This window comes from Pteronotus mesoamericanus, unplaced genomic scaffold (genome assembly GCF_021234165.1).
Source record: "Pteronotus mesoamericanus isolate MK-2021 breed Mesoamerican mustached bat unplaced genomic scaffold, CSHL_Meso_final scaffold_167, whole genome shotgun sequence".
Taxonomy (NCBI): domain Eukaryota; kingdom Metazoa; phylum Chordata; class Mammalia; order Chiroptera; family Mormoopidae; genus Pteronotus; species Pteronotus mesoamericanus.
Window position 1 is genome coordinate 30,460,222 of NW_026555308.1, and position 25,484 is coordinate 30,485,705.

Here is a 25,484-nt window from a genome sequence, read left to right on the forward strand (position 1 = left end):
CAAATGGTGTGTGAATGACATTTATTATCATTTAAGGCCTTCTACCCAGCACAGGTCTTTGTTCAAAAGGGAAAAAGGAAAATATAAATATAAATATATATACATAATTTTATAATTAAAAGATTTCATAATTTTCCTTTAAAATTTACTTTTAAGGTTTATCCTCCTATTCTGTCATCATGGCATCAGATACTGATTCTGAGTTTGTGGTGATTCTCTCCCCACTATGGCAACTGTAATTTGGCAGCTGTTATTTACCAAGGGCCGACCTTAGTTTCAGGTGCATGTCAGCTCCTTAATCCTCCCGCCCACCAGAGACCTGCCCCTCCTCCAGTCCCTGCTTTCTTCAAGCCTTTCCTGACAACTTCCCAGAAATGCTTCCCTGACAGCTAGGTATGCAATGGGTGTCAATTTAACAGTCTCATGGAGAAAAGAACTGACTGTTGCTAGCCAGAGTGTTTTTAAGTAACATCACGCTGACTGAATAAGATTTTATGTTCTGAGGATTCATGAGTCGTCTGATTAATTTTTATAATAACTTACTGGTGATGGTTACCAGGTTAACGGTCTGTAATTTCCAAACTAGATATTTTTCTTTTTAGGGAAACTGAGAAGCTGACCCATCCCTGGACTTTTCTCTCTCATGTGCTTTATGAGTTCCCAAAATATTAAGGACAGAAGTTTGGGACTCATGCCCACGTGCGCTTTCCATGCCTGCTATGTAATCTGGACCTGAGATGGGAACACAGAGAGAGAGGCTCTCGCCTTATCTAACATAGCTGAAATACCCTGCTTCAAAAGTTTGCTTTGCATTTTTCTTGTTTGTTCAAGTATCATTTGGCCTCTGCAGAGATGGCATCTTCAACATGAATGCTGGCTGTGAGGGCATGGGACGGAGGAAGCAAAGAAGATGAGGAGAATGCAAGGAAGTCCTCATACAATCCGCACAGGGGAGCTTCCCAAAGCACCTGGCTACACCTCCGCACAATGATGATGAGCCAGACTTGGTTCTCAGGGAATGAATGGGCACTTACTCCTTAAGCTGCTTGGTTAGCTTCACCACCTGAGAGGCCAGGGACATGCAGGTCTCCACCACCACCAGGTACCGGGAGCACAGGGTGTGCCCGTGGCGCTCGGCGCTCTGGGAGGGCTTGTCCCCGGCGTGGTTCTGCATGGTGACATTTGCTCCATATTCAACCAAGGTCTGTCAGAAAGTGCAGAGATGTGGTGTCATATCGAGACCTCCTTCTAAATGTTACTTTGAAATGACTGTAACAGAAGGTTGAATGGAATTTTTCCTGTTATTCCAAAACCAGTTACGAGAGGCCATCACAGGACAGGGTGGGGGCACTGGGTACCACCACATATGAAAAAGACCCTCTGGCGAGCTTTCAGTAGCCGGTGTCAGACACCTCCCTCTGCAGCCTGCGAAGATGCAGAAGACCACCCTACTACCATCAACCCCAGCCTCACAGAGAAGGGGGCTGGGAAGGGAAGAAGTTGCTGCCATCCCTACAGTCCTGTCCTTCATGAGAAGTGCAGGGCGGTGTCTGTGATGAGATGCTTTGTCCCTTTCAAAGGGTGGGCGTGTGGAGTTGGGGCTGCCTGTAAGCAGGAAGAGTGGCATTGTTTCACCTGTTCCTATTTACTTGGGCAGCACACTTGATCTGTTGCTGAGCCTAACCTTGACCAAGAATGAAATGGAGTGAAATGACAGGGCAAAGGCTGGGCAGCGGCCCGCACGCCCACCGTGCGCCACGGCAACAGTAGATCCTGTAGACCGAGCAGATATTGTTCAAGGGAGGCTGTCATGAGCTTGTTTATCACCCCATTAAAAATGGGAGGGTTCTCCAGCAACAAGAGGCACTGAGATGCAACACAGGTGGTGGGAATTATATGGGGACGGAGGGCATGAGGTTAGGGCCACAACTTCCCTATCAGGTATCAGTGGGGAGGCTCCAGAGGGCCCATGGAGAATCCCACGCACAGCACCCATCCGACGTCAGCACCCAAAGGCTGCCACAGAGGGCGTCCGTGGCATACCACCATGAGGCAAAGAAGCAGTGACAACTCTCAGGAAGAGTACCACGATCTTTCCCAGTGAAGCAAAGAGGCAGTAGATTTTTCTCTCCGTGCCTCCTCTCAAGTGCCCCAACACCGAAGTTCAGAAGACAGAGGAGAATAGGAGCTAATGTGGAGTATAAAAAAGCCTGACATATTCTTTGACCCTATCAACATGAGATAGACCACTGGATTTATTTTAGGAATAGGTAATGTTTTTCCCACAAGCAATACTTGCAACTTTTAAATTCCTAGACTACTTAGACTCAGAGGTCATGAAGGAGCTCCACTTTCCCTCCAGTTTATGATCACTCGCCATGAAAGGTCAACCTGCCAGAAAGTCACTGCCACCCACCTCACAGGAGTCATGGAGACGGCCTCGGCCCTGAGCTCTCTGAGACTCAGTGTAAACACACCCTGTTAGCGCTCCCTTGACTCAGCCTCTGCAGTTTTCTTTCCAATGTTTTTCAAACATAGTCCCCTTCTCACCTCATAAGGATTCTCGCTCACTCCCTCTTCTACTCTGTTTCTTTGTATTTTCTTTTTAGCCTCACACCCAGTGGACGGACCCACTTCCAAGATTACCCAAGATTCCACATCCACGGTATCGAGTGCCAAAAACGTCATTTGTGTTAAGTGGAGTGATGAATGTTCTGAAAGGACAGAATGCCTCTCCTCACATATTGAAAAGGAAAATAACTGAAATCTCAAGCAGAATTGGTGATATCAGCTGGTTTTCTTTGGCTTTCCATCATTTATTAGCTGATAAGTTTGTTTCAAAACTATTAAATATTAGAGTGTCTTGTTAAATGGAAAAACAGTTTTCTGTTTCTATTCAATTATTTTTCTTCCACAAAAAATAATGCTACTCCTTTCATCTTTCTGCAGATCCTGGTAATAATTTAGATTTCTCTACTCTCCAATTTCTCATCACTCTTTTTACAACTTGGTGCCTTAATTTAGAAGTTTTATCCTTTGCCAACAATAGTGGGGAAACTTTTGAACACTTGGAATATTTTCTATCAATTTAGGTTTTTAAAGAGCAGTCGTATGTGGGTTGACATTCTGGAGAGCTCTTTGCTTTAAAAAAAAATCATTATCTCTTGCCTTTTACTTTACAGCTTTTTCCGTATCTTCTCATGTCATTTCCTGAGTTCTCTCTACCTTCCTGAGCAACTGGTTCTCACTGCCCAGAATTTTATATCAGATACAGTCTACCTTGCACACAGTAGGACCTCAAGTACCTGTTAAATAAATGAGTAAATTGTTCGCAATAAAAGAAGCAACACATAATAAGGCAGAAAAGAATATTGCTTTCTTAGAGTTGTTATATTACGTATAACGTATTTGAACTGTATGAACTTCGTGAGGTTCCTCTAATCATGGCTGGCAGCCACATGCTGTCAACGACTCTGCCAAAGATGTGGGAACTGAGCCAGAGATGTTGGGCCATTTTCAAAGATAAGAATGGTGTCATTGCACTGATTCTGGTAATTATGATTACTGTTCATAAATTAAATTCCAGGCCAAATCTAAAACTATTTTCCAATTCAGAGCCTTTCTTCTCCTCACACTATTGCCCTTCTTCTACCTGCTCTTGCCCCCTACTCTTTGGCTAGTCTCTCTCTTTGCTTTGTGACTCATGGCCTTCCCATTCTCTTCTGGGTGAAAAGGGCTGTCTAGTTTCACATTCACATGTGCCCCAAACTTCTGAAGACCCTTGCTGGGCTCTTCTACCCTGCGCTGCTAGGATGGTGGCACCAGGTCTGGCTCAGCTCCATGTATCTCTGCATTTGGCTCAGGGCCAAGATGCTGATTCCTCTTGCAGGAACGCCACCCTCTCTGAGCAGCCCTCCTGGATACTCTCATGCCTCTCCCTCCCCTTTCCTGTGGCTCTGCTCCCCAACCTTTTTACATCATTGCACACATAGACTAGGATAATACTTGTACGGCATGCTCGGCTATAAAGATGAGGCCACCTGACACTGGCGGGTGGAGTGGCTAGTCGACCAAGGCATGGCCAGTCTGCCCAGCAGCTGAGGGGATTGATATCTGGGTCCTTCCTGTAGTCAATGCTGGCCTTTTCTAATGCATTTGAGGAGCTAAGTCCTGCCACATAGGAAGGGGAAAGACTACAGCACACTCTCTCTAGCCTACTACTCCTTTCTCCAAAGAATTCTTCTGATACATTAACAAAATCTGACCTGTTTTTTGTACACTTCAGAAGATGCATGCCAATGTGTGAATGGTAACAAGAACTGCCTGCCATTTGAGAGGCCGAGAGTGATTTCTGGTAATGACTGCCTGTCTTGACAGCAGGGGAAACTTAGTCTATTGTCCTCAGCACTGAGGTTTTACAGTGATATCAAGAGAGAAGGAATAGCTCCCTTCAACATCCCATGATACTCAAGGAGAATCTTATAGGGTTATTCTGCCTATATCTGTGTAGATTTCTGGAAATACAAATACATCAATATCATTCCTTATTATCTACTACAATAGAAAAAGCTGATTTAATCCATTCTTCTGGTGAACGAAATTTCCAATTTTTTTTTATTACTTGATAAACTCATTTCACTGTTGAAAGAAGCAGGGCCCGGATACCTGTATGCACCCAAGGTAGCCGTGCTGTGAGGCTACATGAACAGCACTGTTGCCATCCTGGTCCACTTCATCCAATGAGATGCCCTGTTCTTGCATAAACTGAAGAAGCCACAGAAGAATCTTTTCCTATAAACAGAAAAAGGGTTGGAATTAATGGAATATCATGTGGAAAAAATCTAACATCAAGTCAGAAGAAAACATTCCAAATTGTGAAGATAAGATATAGCCACACTTACCATATCAAGAGAAAATTCCCATGCAATGTGAACTGAAAATCCACGAATCTCTGACTGAAGTCAATGAAAGTCAATATGCACAAAGTTTGAGGGCCTCTCAAAGTCACATAGCAAGACAGATCCAAAGTGGAAACCAGAATCCAGGTCTTTTGGTTCCAAGGCAATGTTTTTGCTGCCTTGTTAAACTGTCTGTAGGCTTCAGGAATATTATTATAAAAACCTCAAACTACTGAGATAACTAACTTCTACTTTGAAGCTTATAATGCTTCAACTATGCCTTCCTAATTCCAAACCTCCTGTAATCAACAGGCTTACAAAAATAGGCAACATGGATGCATAGAACAGACTGACAGCTGTCGGAGGGAGGGGCTGGAGGATTGGATGAAAGAAGGTGAAGGGATTAGCCAAAGAACATAGATATATAGGTCATGTACACAGACAATGGTGTGGTGAAGGCCAGGGGAGGCAAGGTGGGGGCTGGTGGAGGTGGGCAAAGGGGTGGAAAATGTATTAGTGTCAACAATAAAATAACGAAATGTTTTTTAAAAAGAGGCAACATCATGAGTTGCCAAGTATGAGATAACCTCACCAAAATACAACTGGGACTCTCGTGATTTTCTGATCAAGGATTGGTTGTGTTTAAAGGCAAAGCTTTCTCTTCTTCCATGTTAAAGGGAGGGCACCTAAAGCTCTGAACACAACCTTTCAAAAACAAAGACACAGAACAGTCAGTGTGTGTCACCATAATCTGTTTGCATTTTACCCACAGAGTCTTTGTGGTATTTTCATGTTATGTTTGGCCTAGGCAGAAAGCTGGGGGATGGGATTTCACTGTTTTAAAATAGAAAAATTAAATATAATGTTAAAAAAAATATGAGAGTGGTAAAAACAACAGCATGAAGTTTAGTGGGTGGAATTTGACATTTAAAAAGACGATCATGTGTTTGAAATAGCCTTGAACCTCTTCTTAGCCTTTTAAAGGATTTCTTTCCAGTTATTTGCTCGGACTGGTCATGAACTTTTATACTTTTCTGGATTAAATTTGCCTTCACCTTCTGAACATGCCAACTAATCTGCTAAAGGAATGTTGGATAAAAACAGCCAACTCCTTTAATGTTTCACCCGTCATGTGGGGAACAGGGCTATGTTTATGAAGGCATCTGGGACATCAGGGACAGACTGACATTTGCACAACACTTTTTCCACATGAGCAAGCAGGGAGTAAGACCCCTAAAGAGCAAAAAGAGAAAAATGTAATCAATGCCTACAACCTACCCAGAATGCACCCAGGGAAAGCAGAGTGAGTGTTAGCTGCAAAAGCAGACAGACCTTGTAGAAAGTGAAACCCTCAACATGCCTAGAGAATGAGGTGGAACAGAGCCTGGGGGCCAGGCTGGGAGTCAGAATCTGGGTAAGGATCTGTTGACAGGCTTCACCTTTTTTTTTTTTTTAGAGTCAAACTTGGGAAAAGTTGGAGCTGAAATCTAAACCAGAGCAGGTGATGATTCACATGAATAAGGTGGAACAATTTGTTTTATTTTTCCTAATTCGGTGGGAAAAATTAGATTATTTTTATTTGGAGACAGATGATGGCACCATATGGTTGACCTTAACTCCTTAAAAGGCCCTGGTGAGTGGCTGCATCTCAGGATAAAGGACACACCCCTTGGTTTGAAGTTGATGGCTAAGACATGGACGCATCCAGAGGGCAGGCTGCTTGCAGCCCTAACGGATGGAAAGGGCAGCTCTGCCGTCTTCAGCGGGTTGTTCTCAAGCTTGTGGGGATCTGGCTTACCCCACAACATTAGGTCATGGCATCGTTGCACTGCAGAGTACGAGAGATTTCAGTGGATCTTCCAACTCAAACACCCTTATCTTACAAACCAGAAAACTGAAAAAGGTAACTGCGTATTTTCTGATAGTCCAGCAGCTTTTCTCTTTAGTTAAGTTCAGAGGAGTTTGAGATATTTAGAAATGTGTTATATGTATGTTCTGGCCAGGCATATTTTTATATTTTTTCAGGCTCAATTAAATACTATAGTGGCTATGTCTATTCCACATGCACAGAAAATGTCCTTTCATAGTGTTTTGACTTTTAGTAATGGGGTTTAGGAAATGGAATACTGCATTTCATGTGAGTAGGAATTTTCCCCGTTGTGGACATCTGGGAAAGAGTCCAGACACCTGGACTTTGTGGGGGCTTGACAATGTGGGAGAACAAGACAAGGTCTATGGGAGGCAAGAGTTGCCTTGGCTCCTGATGGCTCTCCGAGTCAGATTCAGTCTATATTGTTACATTGCCCTGCCTCCTTCCCTTATAATGGCATGGATAACTCTTCCTTACCATTACTGGTCTTACCCAATTCAATATGCAAGGCTTCCTTAAAGGAAGAACCATTATTTTATCATTTACAATAAGACAGGTCTTTGCCCAGCACCTCAGATTCAGTTTTGTGTTCTGCACTTGACAATTTACTTTGATAAAAAGATATGCCATTGGCTTTTCACTGACCTATTAAATGGAAACAAAAATCTCTTCTGTGACTATCAAAAGGGTCTAGATGACTGTATCCCGGTTCTAAAAACCAACACTTAGGATTTCTGCGATGGACATGGGGATGGCTAGAATCCCCTGGTTTTGGTAAAAGCATTTAGCACCCACTTCCAGAAAAAAATTGCTTTCTGCTCCGTTAACACTGCAGAGATCCACTCTCCTACAATTTAAAAAAGTTAAACTTAACAAATGTCTAGTTAGGAGAATGGAACAAATGCAGCTATTTTCTCCAACTAAGAAGGCTGTTGTGAATCCATATATGCGTTATAGATGCATATATGCAAGGGTGTCCATCTCTTCCCTCTTGGGCCTTTAACGCTCCAACACACACCTACCCGTCCCCTACCCCACCCCTCTGAGGGACAAGACATTGAAGTAAGAATGTAATCTCAGATCTACACTTTCTTAAAAATATTGCTCTCAGGGAGCATCCAATGCAGTAACGTGGATAGAGAGGCTCTTCTGTATTATTTCTCTTACAGAATGCCTCTGCAACTCACATTCGATCCACCCCCCCACACGTCTATCTATATCCATTCAACTTTTGTTATTGACTGAAAACTTCCTTCCTCTACTAGTTTTGTCTTCTGGGAATGTTCTACACTTTTGGTAGCTGGTTATAATGTTTTGTGTGTTCCCAAAGGCAATGTGATCGTTTAAAAAGGCAATTAATATATGTAATTTATGAGTCTTGCTGAACAAACTCTAATAAAAATGTAATTGAAAAGTATGCTACAGGTTTATTGATGGTATAAATAAAATATCTGCAGTTTTTGATGCAACCATAAGTTCTGAAGCAGGCAGCTCTCTTGGTGTTCATAGATCATCAAATCTATTAGGCCATCAATATAAGATTAATTCTGGTTTTGAGATGTTAAAATGTAAAATAAATGGCCAACGATAATTTCATAATGTCATCTATTGTGAGATAAATGTAGAATCCAAGAGATAGTAAAATGTGGTAGAAAAGTACATCTAAGAATTGATTAAATGGGTTAAGAACTGAGTAAGGCTTTGATAAGTTTCTCTTATATTTTATGTATGGTGAAATAAACTAAATAATATTGATAGCAATAAAATAGTAATCTGGAAGATATTCCAAATCATAATAATCATAATCATAATCGCCAGCACTGATCTAGCGTCTACTGTGGGTCCAACAACAGGCAGTGCTTTATGTGGCTTTTCTCACTTAGTTCACAGAGCAACCCTGTGAGGAAGGTTCCATTATCCACATTTTAAAGATGAAGAAACTAAAGTCCAGAGAGACCTTTTCTTTAAAAGAATAAATGTGTCAAGGCCATTGAGCTAGTCAGTGGTAAGGCTAAGATTCAAACGCAAACAGCTTGACTCACCAGCTGGTGTTTGCCATGACTTTTGTTTTCTGCTTTCTGGGTCTGAGTATCCACAACTGCTTGATGCCCCCACGATGCCAGACTCCCTGAAGGACATGCTCCCTTGGCAACCCCTTTGGGTCGCAGAAATCACGATGGGTTAGCCACCCATCAGTTCATGGGTTCGTGGGGGCTCTGTGTCATTTATGCTTTTTCAAAGATCAGTCCTTGGAGAGCAGATGGATGCTCATGCTCACCAAACATTTTTCTATTTTGCTTTCATCTGCATTCACAGCACTGTCAGTGTTGTTTACTTATTTCTACCCCATGATGGTGAAACAATAAAGTCAAAGGAATGTTTCCCTTTTTTAAAGTAAATTGTGGAAAAACAGTAACACAGCCTGCAGAAGCATCTCCCCACCCGCATGTCTATCACTGTTCATGACCATTCCGAGGAACTGCTGAGCCTTTTCTTAAAGTGACTCCCCTCCCCCAAATCTGTATCAGAGCAAATATTTAAAAAGAATGAACATCACAGTGTGGGCAAAGGTATTTCTTGGCAAATGCTCACTGCTATGATGAAGTTGTTTTTGTAGCAGAATCTCTTGAGTGAAGAGTCATGAGAATGATTCAGAAACAAACTGATGGCAGGTTTGAAGTTGAGAGTAACAGAGCCCACAGAAGCAGTGACCAATGCAAAAGAGGCTGAATCCCCCGGGAAGCTGAGGGTGAGAGGTTTGCTGGGAGCCTGGACGAGATCATCTGGACCTTCATGTTTGAATAAAGCAGCCCATTACACAGGCGGTAGCCTTGACTTGAGACAATTCTGCTCACTTGTTTTGCTAGCAACATCTCTCTCAAGGGACAACAAAGCAGGCCTCTCTGAGGACACCCCATGCATTGCTGAGTCTCCCTGAGGCTTTCACCTTCACGCTCCCAGTGCTGGCTCTGCAAGGTACAATCAGGCAATGAAATAATTGTACCCTCTGAGACTTCATGTGTCAAGATGAGGAAAATCAATTCCTGTCACCCAAAGATCCATCACAGCAGGGTGCCACTAAAAGCTGCTGGCTGCCCTGCGATGCTGGAGTCTTTAAAGGTAATTTTTATAAGAAAAAGGACATAAATTGGGAGTCAAATGTAGCCCATTCTTTAAGAATCTATATGAGGGGCAGAGGGCAACTAAAACAAAGAGAAGAATTTTCCTCTGTACTGTCCTTTTCAGAGGTATTTACTGAAGAAACAAAACCAGAATACACTCAAGTGCCTGCTTGATGTAGAAAAACTTGCATGTGCTGAATCCATTAGAAAACTGTTCAATAACAGTCTTCCTTGTGAAAATATTAGTCTTGTAACGGTTCCAAGTTCAGCATCTCCACAGGTTATCTGTTACATAAGTGGCTGTGGCGGATGTAGGATGGCTGGACAGGATTCAGATCTAATGGGTTTCTACATTTTCCACTTGGGCAGGAATGCTCTCCTAAGGGCACTGCTGGCCTGCCCTGCTCAAAGTTGTACTTTAGGTCATTAAAAATGCTTATCAGCTTGAAATAACAACCTGAAGATTGGTATTAGCATGAAGCAAATGTCTGACACTGCTCTTCACATAGGTCACTAATTTCCATATTTTCCTCTGGTTCAGCCGAGTAAGCCACACTATCACCCAATCAGTCCCAGAAAGGGCACTTTCTTTTGTTCTGTCCCAATAGCTTCCAAATTATGAGAAACCTGCTGTGAGAGTTGAATAGAGAAACTGGCATATATAAGCAACATTTCCCAAGACAAAGAGTGCCGGATGCCCAATTATTTACTTTGAGTCTCAGAACAGCAATGCAATCCTTTCCTCCTTTTCTTTGGCAAACTCTACCAAAAGTGCAGGCAGCCTTTCCACCAATATCAAAATTCCTTGTTAACTTTTGTATAAGCAAGTCAAATCAGGGATATGAAACAACTATTCTGACAATTTGAGAATAAATTAAATTCTGCTTTATACTGAAAACAACTTATAAAGATTAGCAGTGATTTAATTCTGTTGGTCATTTGAAAATTATATTCTGTCCTTTTGGCAGTATAAAAAGGGACATCCTTAGCAAATGCTTGTTAACTGTTACGATTGTAGGATATCACGGCTGCATAACACACACACACAAAATGACGTCATCATTTCAAAGACAGTGGCTTTTACAAATTTTAAATGTTGTTCCTGCTACTTTCTTCTTTCATAAATTTAGTACAGGTACTTCTTCAAAAAGCTGTGTAAGGTACTCCATATATCATAATGTGTTGTTAGATCAAATTAGAAAAAAGACTTCTGGAGCTGTATCAATGCCACTGTGAGCAAGTTATACAAATTGTGTACACAGATGGAGACAAAACAGAATCTAGCCCTGAGGTCAGAGGACTTGAGAGCCAGTCTTTGCTCTTACTAGTCATTAGACCATGTACAAATCACTTAGCTTTCTTCAGTCTCCTCATCTATAGAATGGGAATAAAAGCAACATGATCTAACAGGGTTGTTTTAAGAAACAAGTAGATAATATACACAAATTCTGAGCCTGGTCCATAGAGGAAACAGAATATATATATATATATATTCAATTTTATATATATAAAATTGAAGTTACAGTGGCATAAAATAAATGCTCATCTAACATCACCTGCTCTAAAGAAAGGCTATATAGTAACATTCTTCAAGTCAATTTTTTGAACTTGAGCTTGTCATGCTTGAAAAAGCATAATCTCTTGTTGACAATATCACAATTTACTGCTACTGGGGAAAATTTATGAAGCCAAAGGGGATATAGTTATATGCATGAGAAGCAATTTTCTTTGCCACAAACAAATAAGACTAATCTATTTTATTACAGTGCTGACTTTATTTTTTTTAGACTGTGATTGACATTTTGTGGTTACAACTCTTTTTACAGATAATGTACATTCATCCCCTCCAAGGGAGTTAGTGATGATTTTTCACTCCATACACTGGATTATGATATGTGTATATCAATTACTCACACTGGGTTTTCCTACTGCAGAAACTGGTTGTAACTGAGACTCATCTAGTTAGCATGATTGCTCATCTTTAATAGAGGGAGATCTCCTTGAGTAATGTCTTACTAAATATTTTCTCCTTAATTTTGGGTTAAATAATACAGTATTTTCCTTTTTTACAGAAGTTAAACATGTTTATTGTAGAAAATTTGGAAAATACTGAAAAATACAAAAAAAGAAAAGTCACTGTAATTATACTCTGAGTGGTAACTACTATAAACATGCTGTGATACAAGTCTTTTTTTAATTTAATTTTTTATTTTTTTGGTCTTATTACCTGTTTTTCTTTCTCTCTCTCTAAAATTTGGTACCAGAGTACAGAAACAGTTTTGTATCATACATTTTAATTTAAATATTATATAATGGACACTGTCCCATAAAATTTCATCACATGGATGTAGCTTCATTATTCACTTAATATCCTATTATAGAATATTTAGGTTGTTTTAAAACTTTTTTCACTAAAAATACTACAATGAGTACGATCACTTGTAAATCTGATAATTAAAAATTCTTCATACCTGGCCAAAGCAACCTGCATAATGAATAAGGCTCGGGAAATCCTTAGAACAACTCAGCTCTGCAATGGCTTCCGTTTCACTCACCATCCAGCGTACGCACTCTAACTGACCATTCTAGATTTTAGAAAAAAGAGAAAAAGAAAGAAATGCAAGGTAATTCAGGTCTGAAAAGTAGCTCAGAGATGATCATTTTACCAAGGGAAGAAATCACACGAATTTTGCCTTTTATATCAGGTTTAATTTATTTAATATACAAGTATATTACCTAAGATATTTCTGGTATTGTGGTTCTGACTCTAAATCAACTGTAGAATTTACTTAAGTACATTTTCATAATTTTAATCAGTTATTTTAATCACTATATTGATGTATAACCTGTATATTAAAAAAATATACCATTTTAAAGTATACAGTTTGATGAATTTTGACAAATACCTACTCACTTGTAACTACAATTCCAATAAAGATATAGATTTCCATCACGCCACCAAAAAAAAGCCACCACCGCTACCACCACCACCACCAACAAAAAAACCCCTAAACTTCTGCTAGCCGTTTGCTCTCATTCCTCTCACCCTTACCCCAGGTGACCATTGATATGATTCCCATCACCATAAAATAGACTATGCACTCTTTTGCATCTGGCTTCCTTCATTTAGCCTAACACCTCAGAAATTCATCCAAGCTACTGCTTATATTAATACTTTATTCTTTTTTATTGCGGACAAGTATTCCATGGCATGATATATCACAGTTTGTTTATGTATTAACTTTTAGACTAAGAGTTTTCCCTTGTAAAGTTAAAATGTTAGGATTCCAAAATAAAGAAAGAAAATGACCCTGTGATACTGGCTGCAACACTGCCCTCACTGACGCCTTCCCCCGCTCCCTGCCCACAACAGCGCCTCTGTCCTGTGCTGCGACCCCGTACTGTGCAGTCCAGGGAGGCGGTCGTGATACATATAACCTAGTGATTAAGACCCAGACTTTGAAATGGATTTAAATCTTTAATCTACCACTTAGTTATAAAACCTTGATCAAGTTACTTCACCTCTCTGACACTCAATTTTCTCCTCTGTGAAACAGCAGGGTAAGTAGTAACTACCTCATAAACATTGTGGAGATCGAATGAGACGAAGCACATAAGTTTACTAAGCATGCAATCTTTGTTACCTTATACTGCCAGATGCTCTCTTAGACATTCATTATCACTCTCTAAGACAAATGAGACATTCAACTGCCTTCTTGGTTTGTACAGGGTGGGACCTTAGCACAGAAGAACTCAGCTACAATGGGCATGAGTTCAAGGAAGTCTGTTCTAAAAACAAGGCAAGAGGAGGTAATCTGCTCATTCTTCATCTACTCCTATGCAGTCTCAAGTAGTCAACTCACAACCATACATATGCAGTCTATCCCTTCCATTTGGAACATCTAACATAACTGGGTGTTTGTTGAACAGCTTCCTGGTGTCTCGTTCAGATCTAGTTCCTCCCTTTTCTGCCCTCCTTGCTCCCAGGGAAAGCTGATCTGTGCAGGCTGGCTCCCTAGTCCCCTGGCTGCTTGCAAGAGACCAGGAAAGGCCAATGAGTTTAGGTTCCCTCTGATCCTGGCTTCCCCCTACTCCTTTATGGGGCTGCCATGGGCTGGCTGAGTCCCTCTACCAGTCAAAGGTCAAAAGTCAGCCAGTCTTCTATCCAGCCCTCTATCTCAGATCCTCCCCCTGTCCTGGGCTTTGGGGTGTTAACTGTGCTCTGGTTGTTACCCCCACTATTGCACTTACCTGTGTGAGCTCCCTACACCCCACCCACCCTTCCTCATGTGTATACATCCTTCATTATAGATTTTCCTTACATTACACAATTTGAATGTGTTAAGTGTTTCCAACAAGGATTAAAAAAAATGATTCAGTGTGCTTCATTCTCTCTGGATGAAGGAATGGGAACCATATTAAGCATCTACTAGGTCGGGCAGTTTATAGAAACTACTATTTACACAGAACACAGAAATATGAGGCAACATTTCTGATTTTAATAATTTGGGTCTTTTTTTTCCTTGGTCTAACTCAAAGTTTATTATTATTATTATTATTTGGTCTTTTCATAGAACTAAATTTGGTTTTGTTGACTTTACTTTTTTCTCTATTTCATTTATTTCCACTTGAATTTTTTAATTCCCTTCCTTCTGCTTGTTTTGAATTTAGTGTTTTTCCTTTTCTAGTTTGCTAAGGTAGAAGTGTAGGCTTGAGATCTTTCTTCTTCTTCTTTTTTAATATAGACATTTATAGCTATAAATTTCCCATTAAGCACTGCTTTAGCTGCATCCTTAAATGTTGGCTATGTTGCATTTTCATTCATCTCCAAATATTTTTCAATTTCCCTTGTAATTTCCTCTTTGATACAATGATTATTTTAGAATGAGTTAACTCCATATACTTATAAATATCCCAAATTTCCTTCTGTAATTGATTCCTAATTGCATTCCGTTATGGTTGCAGAACATACTTTGTATGATTTCAATCATTTTAAATTTATTGAGACCTGTTTTATGGCTTAACATATGGCCTATTCTGGAAAATGTTCCATGTGCACTTGAGAAGAATTCTGCTGTTATTAGGTGGAATGCTTTGTTACATGTCTATTAGGCATAGTTATTCAAGAAGGCAACATTTAAATAAGTAAAATGCGGCTAGAAAGGCAAAAAGAAATATATCACTACTATGAGTTTAAAAACAATACCATTTTCCATAAATAGAAATACCAAGAAAACAAAAAATGTTATTAAATTCTAGTGGGAGATTTTCGCCTGTTGAAGTCTCTCAGCCTGGGGCCACTCATTGCATGTTAAAGAGGAATGTCAGTAGGTTGTGTTTGAAGTCATTTTTCTCATCAGACCAACACTTTCTCTTTGAGCTTAATCAGGAGGACTAAATGAGAAAAAGGAATAAAGGTTATTTCATTCTCAGTCTGTTTAGTTCCTAAAATAGTTTCTTGTTCTAGCTCTATTTTAGAAAACAGTGCTTTCACCTTTTAGAAATCCTTCATTCCAAAGGGCACTCAGTAATGCTCTACTCCTATAGTACCTAGTGTTGGGTCCCCCAGAAAACATTCAATAAATTCTGCATGTAACTGGCAAGAATTTATTATGTTCCATTTAAGGAGCTTAAGAGTGGGAGAGAGATGTTCTTAAGCCTTCCTATAAATTCAAAGCTCCTTTTTCTCAGGTAATCTTATTTGATACCCTATCTCTGACTCTGCTCCCTGTCAGCCAAGTCATGTTATCTGAGCAACTTCTGCCCATTTGTACCAAGTCCGTTTGTCTTTAATGACAACAGGGCTCTCAGAACTATACTTAATGAGGTGAAATACCATCAGCCAGTTACTGGTGTTCAAACAAAGGCCCTAAAACAGAAAACGATGACTTCTTAGGACTCTCTTTGCATTAATGTCCATTCAAATATACTGAATAGGCTGAAGTAGATCATGTGTCAGGACAGATTTCTCAAGGGGATGGCACTTGTTATAAAGTGTTTGTATTTACTGCTTTTGTAAAGTTTATGTTAAAGGAAGGCATAGAGGAACACGTCCATTTCTCAAATCATTGTTCAGAAGTAAAGCATGAAAAGCCTGGGATTCCAAATCTATAAAAGCTTTTGAGTCTTACAGGTTTGTATGCATTCTTCATTAAAACAAACAAACAAACAAAAAGTGCTAAGTTTTGTATGCTGATTGTATCATGGCAATACTATGTTGACTGGGGGAGTCCAAGAATGAATAAAACTTAATATGGATACCACAGAAGGAGTTTATACCCTGGGTATAAACTCCTTCTGTGGTATCCATATTAACTGGGCCATATTAATGACCCACTAAGTTTCTTACCTACCTTACTGCTCTAAAGGTTCTTTATCAAAAATAGGACTAGGGCATGCAAATTAAGGGAAAAAAACCTTTTTTCATCCAAGTATGTAGTTAGAATATATTCAGTAATCTACCATTAGTCAGGAAAACTATACATTATAAGTATTTTATAAACACTAAAGCATTTAGTGTTTTAATGTCACCATTCATTGGCATTGCAAGAATATTTTATTCATCACTGGCACATGCCCACTGATCTTAGGCCCAACTCTATTTTCCCACAGGACTCTAACATAGGACTAGATCTTGAATTTCCTATCTGCACTTGAATTACTGATAACTTACCTGCCTTATCCACCAGGCTAGCAACTTCCAAAGAAAAAGGATCCTGTCTCATTCAAATTTTTATTACCATCAATTAACACAGTATCCAGTGGACTTGGTAATATTGTTGAACTCAGCTCTGCTGAACCTCAAGTTGACATTTGATTCTCTTTCTTCAGGATGGCTGCCTGCAGGTCAGCTCTTAATCTTATATAGCATCAATCCCGACTAAAGAAAAATGACAGCCACTGGGATCATAGATCTGTCCTTTTATCAAAAAGTTTTTTTTTAATGCTATCTTTGAAATAATACCTTATCATTGAGTAAAACTAAATAAAATAGAAAACAACTTTTAATATATAAAACTTTACTGAATGGTAAATAAAGACATAAAAAATTCAGATTTGCATAAAAGATATACTAGGGGTAAGATAGCAATTGCTTGCTTTTCAAACATTATATGTTCTTTAGTGAATTCAAAAGTAGATTTAACTAGCAAGTTCCCCTAATAAATTTCAATATAATTCCATTAATAAAAATTATGATTATTCAGCTTTCAGAGGACATTATTACGTGAAGTGCATATGCAGAAGCACAAGCTGTATTGTATTTCCCTACACTTCATTTCTAGCTTCTTAATAAATATGACTGAATTCCACATTTACTTGCCAAAGACATTAAAAGTAATTTTAGTTTAATAGCTAACCTTCCAGTGATATGTTATATATATATCACAGAGGTACTCACTGCAGTGCTATAAAAGACCACGCTCTCCTGTATCAAAGTTTCTAGGTTTTAACTCTAATGCAGTCAGCATTAATTTGTGTAGTTTTTGACAGAGAGCATACTGTCTGCCACAGATAAACTCAAACTCGGCACTGATATCCTAAGTAACTCTTGATCCTGAAGACATTTAAATTTCAGCTGTGATCCATGAGAAGCCTACTTCATTATCTGGAATACTCCTGTGGGCTATCATCCCTTAAAATACACCATGTCCTCATTTGTCTTCTTCATTATACTCACATGAGGAACAAATGAAACAGTCTCTGACAGATCCAGGTGTGGTTAAAAGCCTAAATTGCAGTCTCCATGAGTAACAAAAGCTCTTAGCACCCCAATAGATCATTTCCCCTTCTCTTTCTTAGCTGATTTGAAGCGTACCCTCATTGCACAATAAACTGGAATGCAGACTCAAACTCTCAAAGCAGTTAATGACTGAAATGATTAATCTCTTAAATATGACATACTCATTTGCGATTTGTTTGGTATATTATCTTCTCTCTCTCTCTCCATCCCAACGCTTTAGCTCAGTAGAAATTTTAAAAAATAGAAACCTGTCTTTTAGCTGTGGGGGGCCCAGCCCCAACCACTCACCTTGATGGCGAGGCCCGCTGGAGTCAACTTCTCAGCGTTTCGCTCATTGAGGCAATCTTCTCCCATCAAAGAAGTGAGGTGCTGCAGACATTCTGCATGGCCCTGCGATGCGGCGATGTGCAAGAGATTGTTTCCATTTTCGTCGTGAATTTTGTCTAGATTGTCAGCAGCTAGGTGGGGCTGTACATATAGCAAGATTAGGAAAAGTCAGGTCAATAAATCAGAATAAGACACTCTGGGGTTTTTCTCTGGGCGCTGGGAAGAAGAGATGAGCTTCCAGAAGCTCTGATGGCAGCTGTCAGGAACTAAGAAGTCAGAATTCCTTGCTCTTCATGCTAACGACTTTCCATTACATATGTTTTGTTATATTATGTTTTAGGACATAAAAGCTCAAGAGACTTATTTTCATGTGGGAGACATGGTGACAGGGATAGGTCGGCAAGCATGGGGAGGTTCCTAGCTGGCTCGTAAAGAACTGCGATGGCACCGACAGTAACGTGCAAATTCCCTGTCTGTCTCTGCCAGTCCACTGCTAAGTCCTGAGGGCCAGGCTGTGTGATGTTCCCTGTTGTAGGTTTGTTGAAATAATGAACTACTAGCCTCAATCATCTGCTTTGCCTTGAACCATGGAGAACAGGCTATGACTGCAAGCTCCACGGTGACTGCTGCAACTGCTGCTTCCATGGAACCTCTAGGCGCTTTCATCCCCAGACAGGCTGATGGGGGCATTGGGAGGAGACCTGCCTTTAGGTTTCTCACCTCTGGTGAAGTTCATCCCCTGAGTATACACTGGTTGATGAAGACTGTTTAGTAAATTGAGAGGTATTATTATTTGGGAAACATGAAAACATGGGAAGGAAAAAGAAATGAACCAAGCAGAAAAAGAGAAGAAGGGCCAAGAGAAATGGAAAAGACATTTTCAGGAGAAAAAAAATCATTACGTTATTTAGTAAAATTATTCAGTCATATCATCCTATTACAACAATAAGATCTGTGATAATAGAGCATGCACACTGTACTTATCTATGCATGGATTTGCTCTGAGCAGAACCACACTGCCAAGATGTGATGATTTTCCTGAATGAGACTTTAATTAATATCATAGTATTAGCCCAGGCTTGCTACTGTTCGATCCAAGTCTGGAAGCCAGAAAAGAACAATGCAGGCAGATGGAGTGTGATTTCAGTTCAGCTCTCTGAGCCTAAGCAGAACAGACTTTTCTTACATCATGTTACTCTGTTTAGAGTCTTTAGAAAAGCTTCTTCCTGCTCCCTAGACATGCAGAGCTGGAACTAGTAAAAACTCCACGTGGGTCAGAGGGCAATCAAGCTCCAGGGTGAGCTTCTATCTGCAAATGCTTTCAAACCTCCCGGTCCAAGTCTTCGTAATAATAATCAGGACAAAACAGAAGACCCTCTGTTCATGTATCTGGCAGGTCCACCTTAAGCAAGAAACTGACATCCTCACAAATAACTGAGTGAGAGCATTGGAAACCATTAGGAAGGCAAAAGAGAAAGACATTAAGATTCAAGTTAAAGAAAGTGCTGGGCTTTTCTGTTTTGTTTTTGTTTTAGATTAAGTGTCCTTATTTTTGCTGAATTCATGCATAGTCAAAGTGAAATAACACTCTCTCTGTACTCATTTGTTTTTCCCTACCTTAACCTTCTAACTTTTTATTTTAAAACTCAAAAGTCAGAGCACCTAACTAAAGTCTTAAGACTAAATAAGAATGGGAACAAATGTATCATCATTCTGTTACTAACAGATGGAGCTGATAAGTCAAGTCTCTACATCAGTCATGTGTATGCTGAATTAGCGCATACTTACCAGGAGAGAGATTTGTCCTTCTTTAACAATGTTCAAGATGCTTTTCACTTTCTTCAGATACTCACTCCTTTCTTCTGGGCCTTGGGAGCTGGTCCAGTTCATGCCACCAATCTGCTCTTCCAGCTTGGGCTCTGCTGCTGAGGACTGCGGGTGGAAGGCCCTGAGCTGGCAGTCTGGCACTGGCTTCTCAACTTTTCGACTATGGGCGTCAGTGAAGGTCTTGTTCAGGAAGTCCTTACCCTGGTTTTCAGAGCCACATTTAACCAGAGGCGGCGAGCTCTCGGAGTCTTCAGTGGAGAGCTTTTGCTGGTCCCGAAGGATAGACGATGCTTTTCTCAAGTGAGGGCTTTTCACGGGAGAAAGAACACAAAATGGTGTCATGTTGGATGGTGAGTTCTCAGCACTTCCTGTAGAGCAGCCCTTGCCAGCAAGGCCATTGATGGTTGTGCATAAACCCAAAATTCGTTTTTCTGAAGTCACCTTGGTAAAAGAGGCAAGCTGTTGACTGGATTTAATGTAAGGCACATCCAGAATCTCATCCATATCGAGGTCATAATGCTCCAGTTCGCCCAGCAGTGCACTGGGCTCCGTGACCTTACTTGGGGGGCCGCCCTCTCTCTCTCCGGGGCTGAGCTCTTCGGCTTGGGGGCCTGGGTCAGCATCACCTTCTTTCTGGTACTCTGTCTTCTGGTCCTTTTGGTCATCATTGTCATTGTTGTCCAGAGTCTCTGGTTGATGTTTCAGTGGGGAAACTCGCTTCACTGGGCGGAACTTACTGTATACATCAGCGATTCCTGTGGGCTTCTGCGTGTTTGTAATAAGAGTTGAGACGCTGCAATTCCAGCTTGAGCTAGAAACTGTTTTAAAATAAATTAGAAGAGGAGACTATTAAATTGAAACACGAAAAATATCTCGGCTATGCAGACGGACATGGTCCACTCAAGTTATGCTCAAAGTAAGCCCCTGTGCAAGGGGACCACTTAGAACGCATATCATAAAACAAACAGTTCACACCTAACACTGGAAAACAGTTACAGATAACAGAAAGTTATGACATAATGGCTCCAAATTAATTAAAGAAAAGTAGTAATGGTGAAAGCAGACAGCCAAAGAAAACAAGCCCAGACAGATATTGAGGTTTAGTCCCTCGACAGTTCCACCTGCTGGGCAAGTATTTTGATACTTGTCACCACTCTGAAAAGCAGAATTGGAGGATAGGCTCCTCGGTGTCCAATGGACTTCCGAACTAATTTAGGGAGAGAAGGGATGTATGTGCAACATTCCCACATGTACACACAGGTATATGTGTACTCCTGAAGCCTAAGGAGTCCCATACAAAGAAGAAATAAACTGTTTAATATTGGGCAAACAAATTATGACCGATAGGGTGATTCACTAGGTGATCTGTTAGACAGATTAGGAAAAGAACGGAAAGGAATGAAGTGGTCAGGAGTTGACAGGACCGTGGAAGACAGGCCAAGGGTGAGTTTACCCCATCTTAGATGGAGCACCCCCATCCGTCATTTATTAGGGACATTTCACTGGTGCTTCCCAACATATGACAGAGCAACGTGACACACCGACACTTCACAAGGGCACAAGCTCTTTAAGATTCAGTGCTGCCCTTCGTTGTCTGGAAAGCTGGAAAGAAACAAGAGGAGAAGGACATTGCAAAGGGAGGGTGAGGTAGACAGACTGGGTTTTTTTTTCTCATTTTTGTTCAAAGCTTAGATAAACACTGCATGGTTTGCATTTGAGTGTCTAGTGGAGATGGAGTATAAAGTGAAACAGCAACACATGGGGAGGGGAAAGATTAAGAACCAACACCTTTCCCAGCTGGACTCATATGAAAGGCCACCCTGCCCTCCTCTCTGTGCAGGATGGTGGAGCAACACCAATCTCCCTGGCCACAATGACACTGGTCCTCTCTGGGACACTCCCCTGACCAGGTGACAGGTACCCCAGAGCCCCTGGAAATGTGCAGACCAGCAACTTATGGGTTCCTACTCCCTTCCACTTAGTTTACACCATCCCCATTAAAGGGGTGAGGTTTCAGGACATGCCCTCCAACCAGGGACCTCTCATCTATCTATCCTTCTCTGAACAACAGCGGGTGGGAAGACTGTAACCCAAAAGCATGTTTTTGTGTCTGGTCTTTGCTATTGGGCACAGCAAAAGAGGTGGATAGAGGTATACCTAGATGGGGGGGACTCTATCATTTCTGCAAGAGTCCCTGGCTATCACCGATGTGGGGAGTGAAAGTGGAATACAAGTTATTAAAGTTCCCCAAACTTAGACCACTGGTCATTCTCCCTCCTCCCAGGATGTGTTCTGAAAGGATTCAGACAAGTTCTGGAGCCAAGCTAAGGAGGTAAGAGGGAATGTTCTGAGCCACGTAACTGTTGGTGGGTTCTTTCTCCAAAATGTACCTCAGTTTGGCAAGGGGTTTCAGGGGATCTGCACTAAGCAGTCCTCCTCTGAGGTCCTTCTAGCTCTGGCATTTTAGAATCTAAGAAAAGGATATTATAAGCTTGTGCGGGGAGGTTTGGATTCTGTTCAGTAAGGAACAGGCAATAATAGGGAATGCTCTAGAAGGGAAGGAAGGTATCTAGATGCTCTGAAGCTGCTGCTTCTCTTCCCTTTTGTTGGCTCTGGTTCTTAATTGTACACAGTACTTGGCACAGAGCAGACAATTAACAAATGCTAGTATTTAAATTTGAATCTCACTTTGTACAACACATTAAACCTCTTTTTAAATGCCCAAAGTGCATCCTTCTGAGGGATTTACAGCTTAATTTCACAGGGGAAAAAGTTCTGTTAATAAACTCAGAGGAGTGATAATTACCAATAAGAGCTAGCTTTTCTAAAGCTATGTATGAAATGTAAATATGCAAAAGGCAAAGACTAATTCCAGTTGGTCCATTATAAATTTAAAAGTTTTTCTATCCTTTGTATGTCCTTTTCTCCCTAAAAATGTAAAGCTATGAAAAAACTAATGTCTGCCAGAAATTTCTGCCAAGCCTTTCTCTCTTCCTTTCAAGAACACATGGTTACTGACGCACTTATTTAAAACAGAGAGATAATGGACATAGAGTTTATAACGCGTAAATATGCCCTTAATTTCACTCATCAATTTTCTGAAAAGCTTTAAATGTAGTGAGAGATATATACATATTCCTTTACATTTCTGGGATACATACTTATTAATAGGTATGTTTGCTAATATTTTTGAAAATCACCTTCATTTCTTTGGAACATCTTGAAAATGTACATCTCAAAATGCAATAAAGAATTTTTAAAGGCACAGAAGTTAGTGGGCCAATACAACGAGTGCATTGTACCAATATATCTGTGTATTGTATGTATAAGGTCGTGGGTTCAAAGGGCTACTCTTTTATGTTGGCTTTATTTACATGTGAAATTTTTTCCAAGTGATACAGGGAAATGGATACCATATGTTTCCCAGCTGTTCTGTTCTGACAGGAGCCATTAGGAACGCTGTATGGAAATGAATTCTGTCTGAGTCTTATAAAAACATTTCTTTCCACAGAAGGGTCTAAAAACTGAAGAATGGGCATCAACATTAGGCTCGTTGTCCTCCCCCTTATTCAAATGTATGACTCTTTTTTAGGCTGAAAGTGAAACCTATGCTTTCTAGTTTGTGTCTTGACTACTGAGGGAAAGAATCCTAGCTATGAAAAATGAATTATTTAACACATTTTCATGACAATACTCTAATATATTACTCTGTTGATACACTTATCCGAGAAGGGCAATTTTATATACATGCAAAAGGTAAAACTCAATTCGTTTATTTCTCCTAAGCTGGGCAAATGGGTAGTTTAATCATAACACGGGAAAAAGGGCTGTAAATAACTGGTATGATTTTTACTTCTACTTCTATAAGAAATTTCACTTACACTGTTGTTCAACCCCCAACACCATGATAAATTTCATATACTGTGTGGAAACAAAGTTCAGACTAACTGTGGTTAGTAGGAAGATTTTGAGGCTAAATTTATTTTCTGAAGATCATGAATAAGTACTTCCCATGTTAATAAACTTTATATCCCTGAAAATTTTATCTGCAATCTTATTAGATCTTTACAAGCTCTGTGAGAACAGGATCTGTGTCTAATTTATTTCTCCATCCCTCAAAGCACCTAGAAAACAGTAAGTTCTTAATGACTTTGGTAGAAAGGATTCGTATTTAACATCTTACGATACTAAACATGTCTAATATACCTTAAAACTGTCTGCTGAGCATGTCACAAATTTTCTAAAATGGTCAGTAGGTAACTGGAAGTGTATTCAAGGCTGACTTATAGGCCACAATTATCTCTTCCAATCCACTGGCATTTGGAATGTCTCTGATCACCAGCAAGATATTTCCAGTCGCCTGCTGACCATTCACACTTTGCCATTTATTCAACAAGCATTTACTGTGAGCCTAGGAATTGCAAGTATTTGTGGCAGGCAGCATGTTCTGATTTCGGGGTCTTACCCTCTCTACATTTTTCTGTTCTGTGCCCCTCCCTCCCCTCATCCAGCGTGCGCGCGCGCGCACACACACACTCTCTCTCTCCACTCTGTCTTTCTAACCATATTCCTCATTCCTGGCCTGGATCACACGACTGCTTACACAGTCTCGCCAGCAATCCATCTTGAAGGCATGGCTCACCCATCTCCTCCCTTGACCCCTGCTTCTCACCCTTCAGGAACCAAGCCCTGGTCTGATTCAGAATCCTTCCCAAATCCCTTTTCTTCATCCTTTTATACTGGGACCATACTAAAGCCCTCTCACAGCCTGGGCAAGGTTTTACCTACTTTTTTGGTGTTCCTTTCCAGTCCAGTTCTGAGTTACCCCTCTGCAGATAAGTCTGACTTTGCTACTTCTTAGCTCAAAAACCTCACGTGGACCTGTACTGCTGAGAACAGTATTTCCTCCATGCAGTAGCCAGGGTAGCGCACAGCTACATACCCTGGGTGGAAGCGCCCTAAATACTCCTGACTGAGAGAGTGAGGGAGTCGCAGACCTTTCAACTCTTTCTCCTAATGAATTTTAGGAGTCTTGATTTGCTGTTACAAAGAATTTATCTCCTCTCTAAAATTTAGAACCTCCCTTTGGAACAATGAGACTGCAGGCCACAGGTTCAGAAATTTTTATAGGTAAAGTGTTCAAAGAAATATTTTATTTTCATCACATTCATTTTAATGAAGACCTTAAAATTACTGCAAGTGACATTGGTTTTCTATTTATAACACCGATATAAAGTTTGTTGTAAAAATATGGGTTTAGAAGTAAGTTACTTTAGAAAAAGATGTTAAATAAATAATACCATGAGTGGTATATAAGTGAAGCAAATATGGCAGAGGTAGACGCTGGGCACGTTCTGCAACAATACTTGAATTACGGAGGTTTGGGAATCCCAGGCGCTGAGGATGACAGTTGAATTCTTTAGCACGGCATGTATCAGTTCTTTTATTTACCTTCTAATTTATCTTCTCATCTCAGCACCCATCATTCCCACATCACTACTGTTTGCCTGTCCTCCTATCACTATCCTCACCCTTTCTGGGTAAAACACATCCTTTCTTCATTGCTCCCACCTCTGGGCAAACTCCCCCTCTCCTAGAATCCCCTGCTGCCTTCTCTGCCCGAGAGGCAGGCTCATCTGACACGATGCCCCCTGGCATTACCGCGTTGGTGCCCTTCCTCTGACTCCCAGGGAGCTGTT

At 40.5% G+C, this 25,484-nt stretch overlaps 1 protein-coding gene across 2 annotated transcripts in view; it reads right to left on the reverse strand.

Moving 5' to 3' along the window:
* SNCAIP (synuclein alpha interacting protein) overlaps positions 1-25,484 on the reverse strand; it is a 141,658-nt gene that overhangs the window by 12,077 nt on the left and 104,097 nt on the right. For both annotated transcript variants that reach the window (XM_054589903.1, XM_054589904.1), the window contains exons 4-8: positions 19,747-20,603; positions 17,920-18,099; positions 12,362-12,475; positions 4,666-4,791; positions 1,035-1,204 (exon numbers count right to left, since the gene is read on the reverse strand). In XM_054589903.1, coding sequence (XP_054445878.1) covers positions 1,035-1,204; positions 4,666-4,791; positions 12,362-12,475; positions 17,920-18,099; positions 19,747-20,603 — 1,447 coding nt within the window. The remainder of the gene's footprint in view (positions 1-1,034; positions 1,205-4,665; positions 4,792-12,361; positions 12,476-17,919; positions 18,100-19,746; positions 20,604-25,484) is intronic.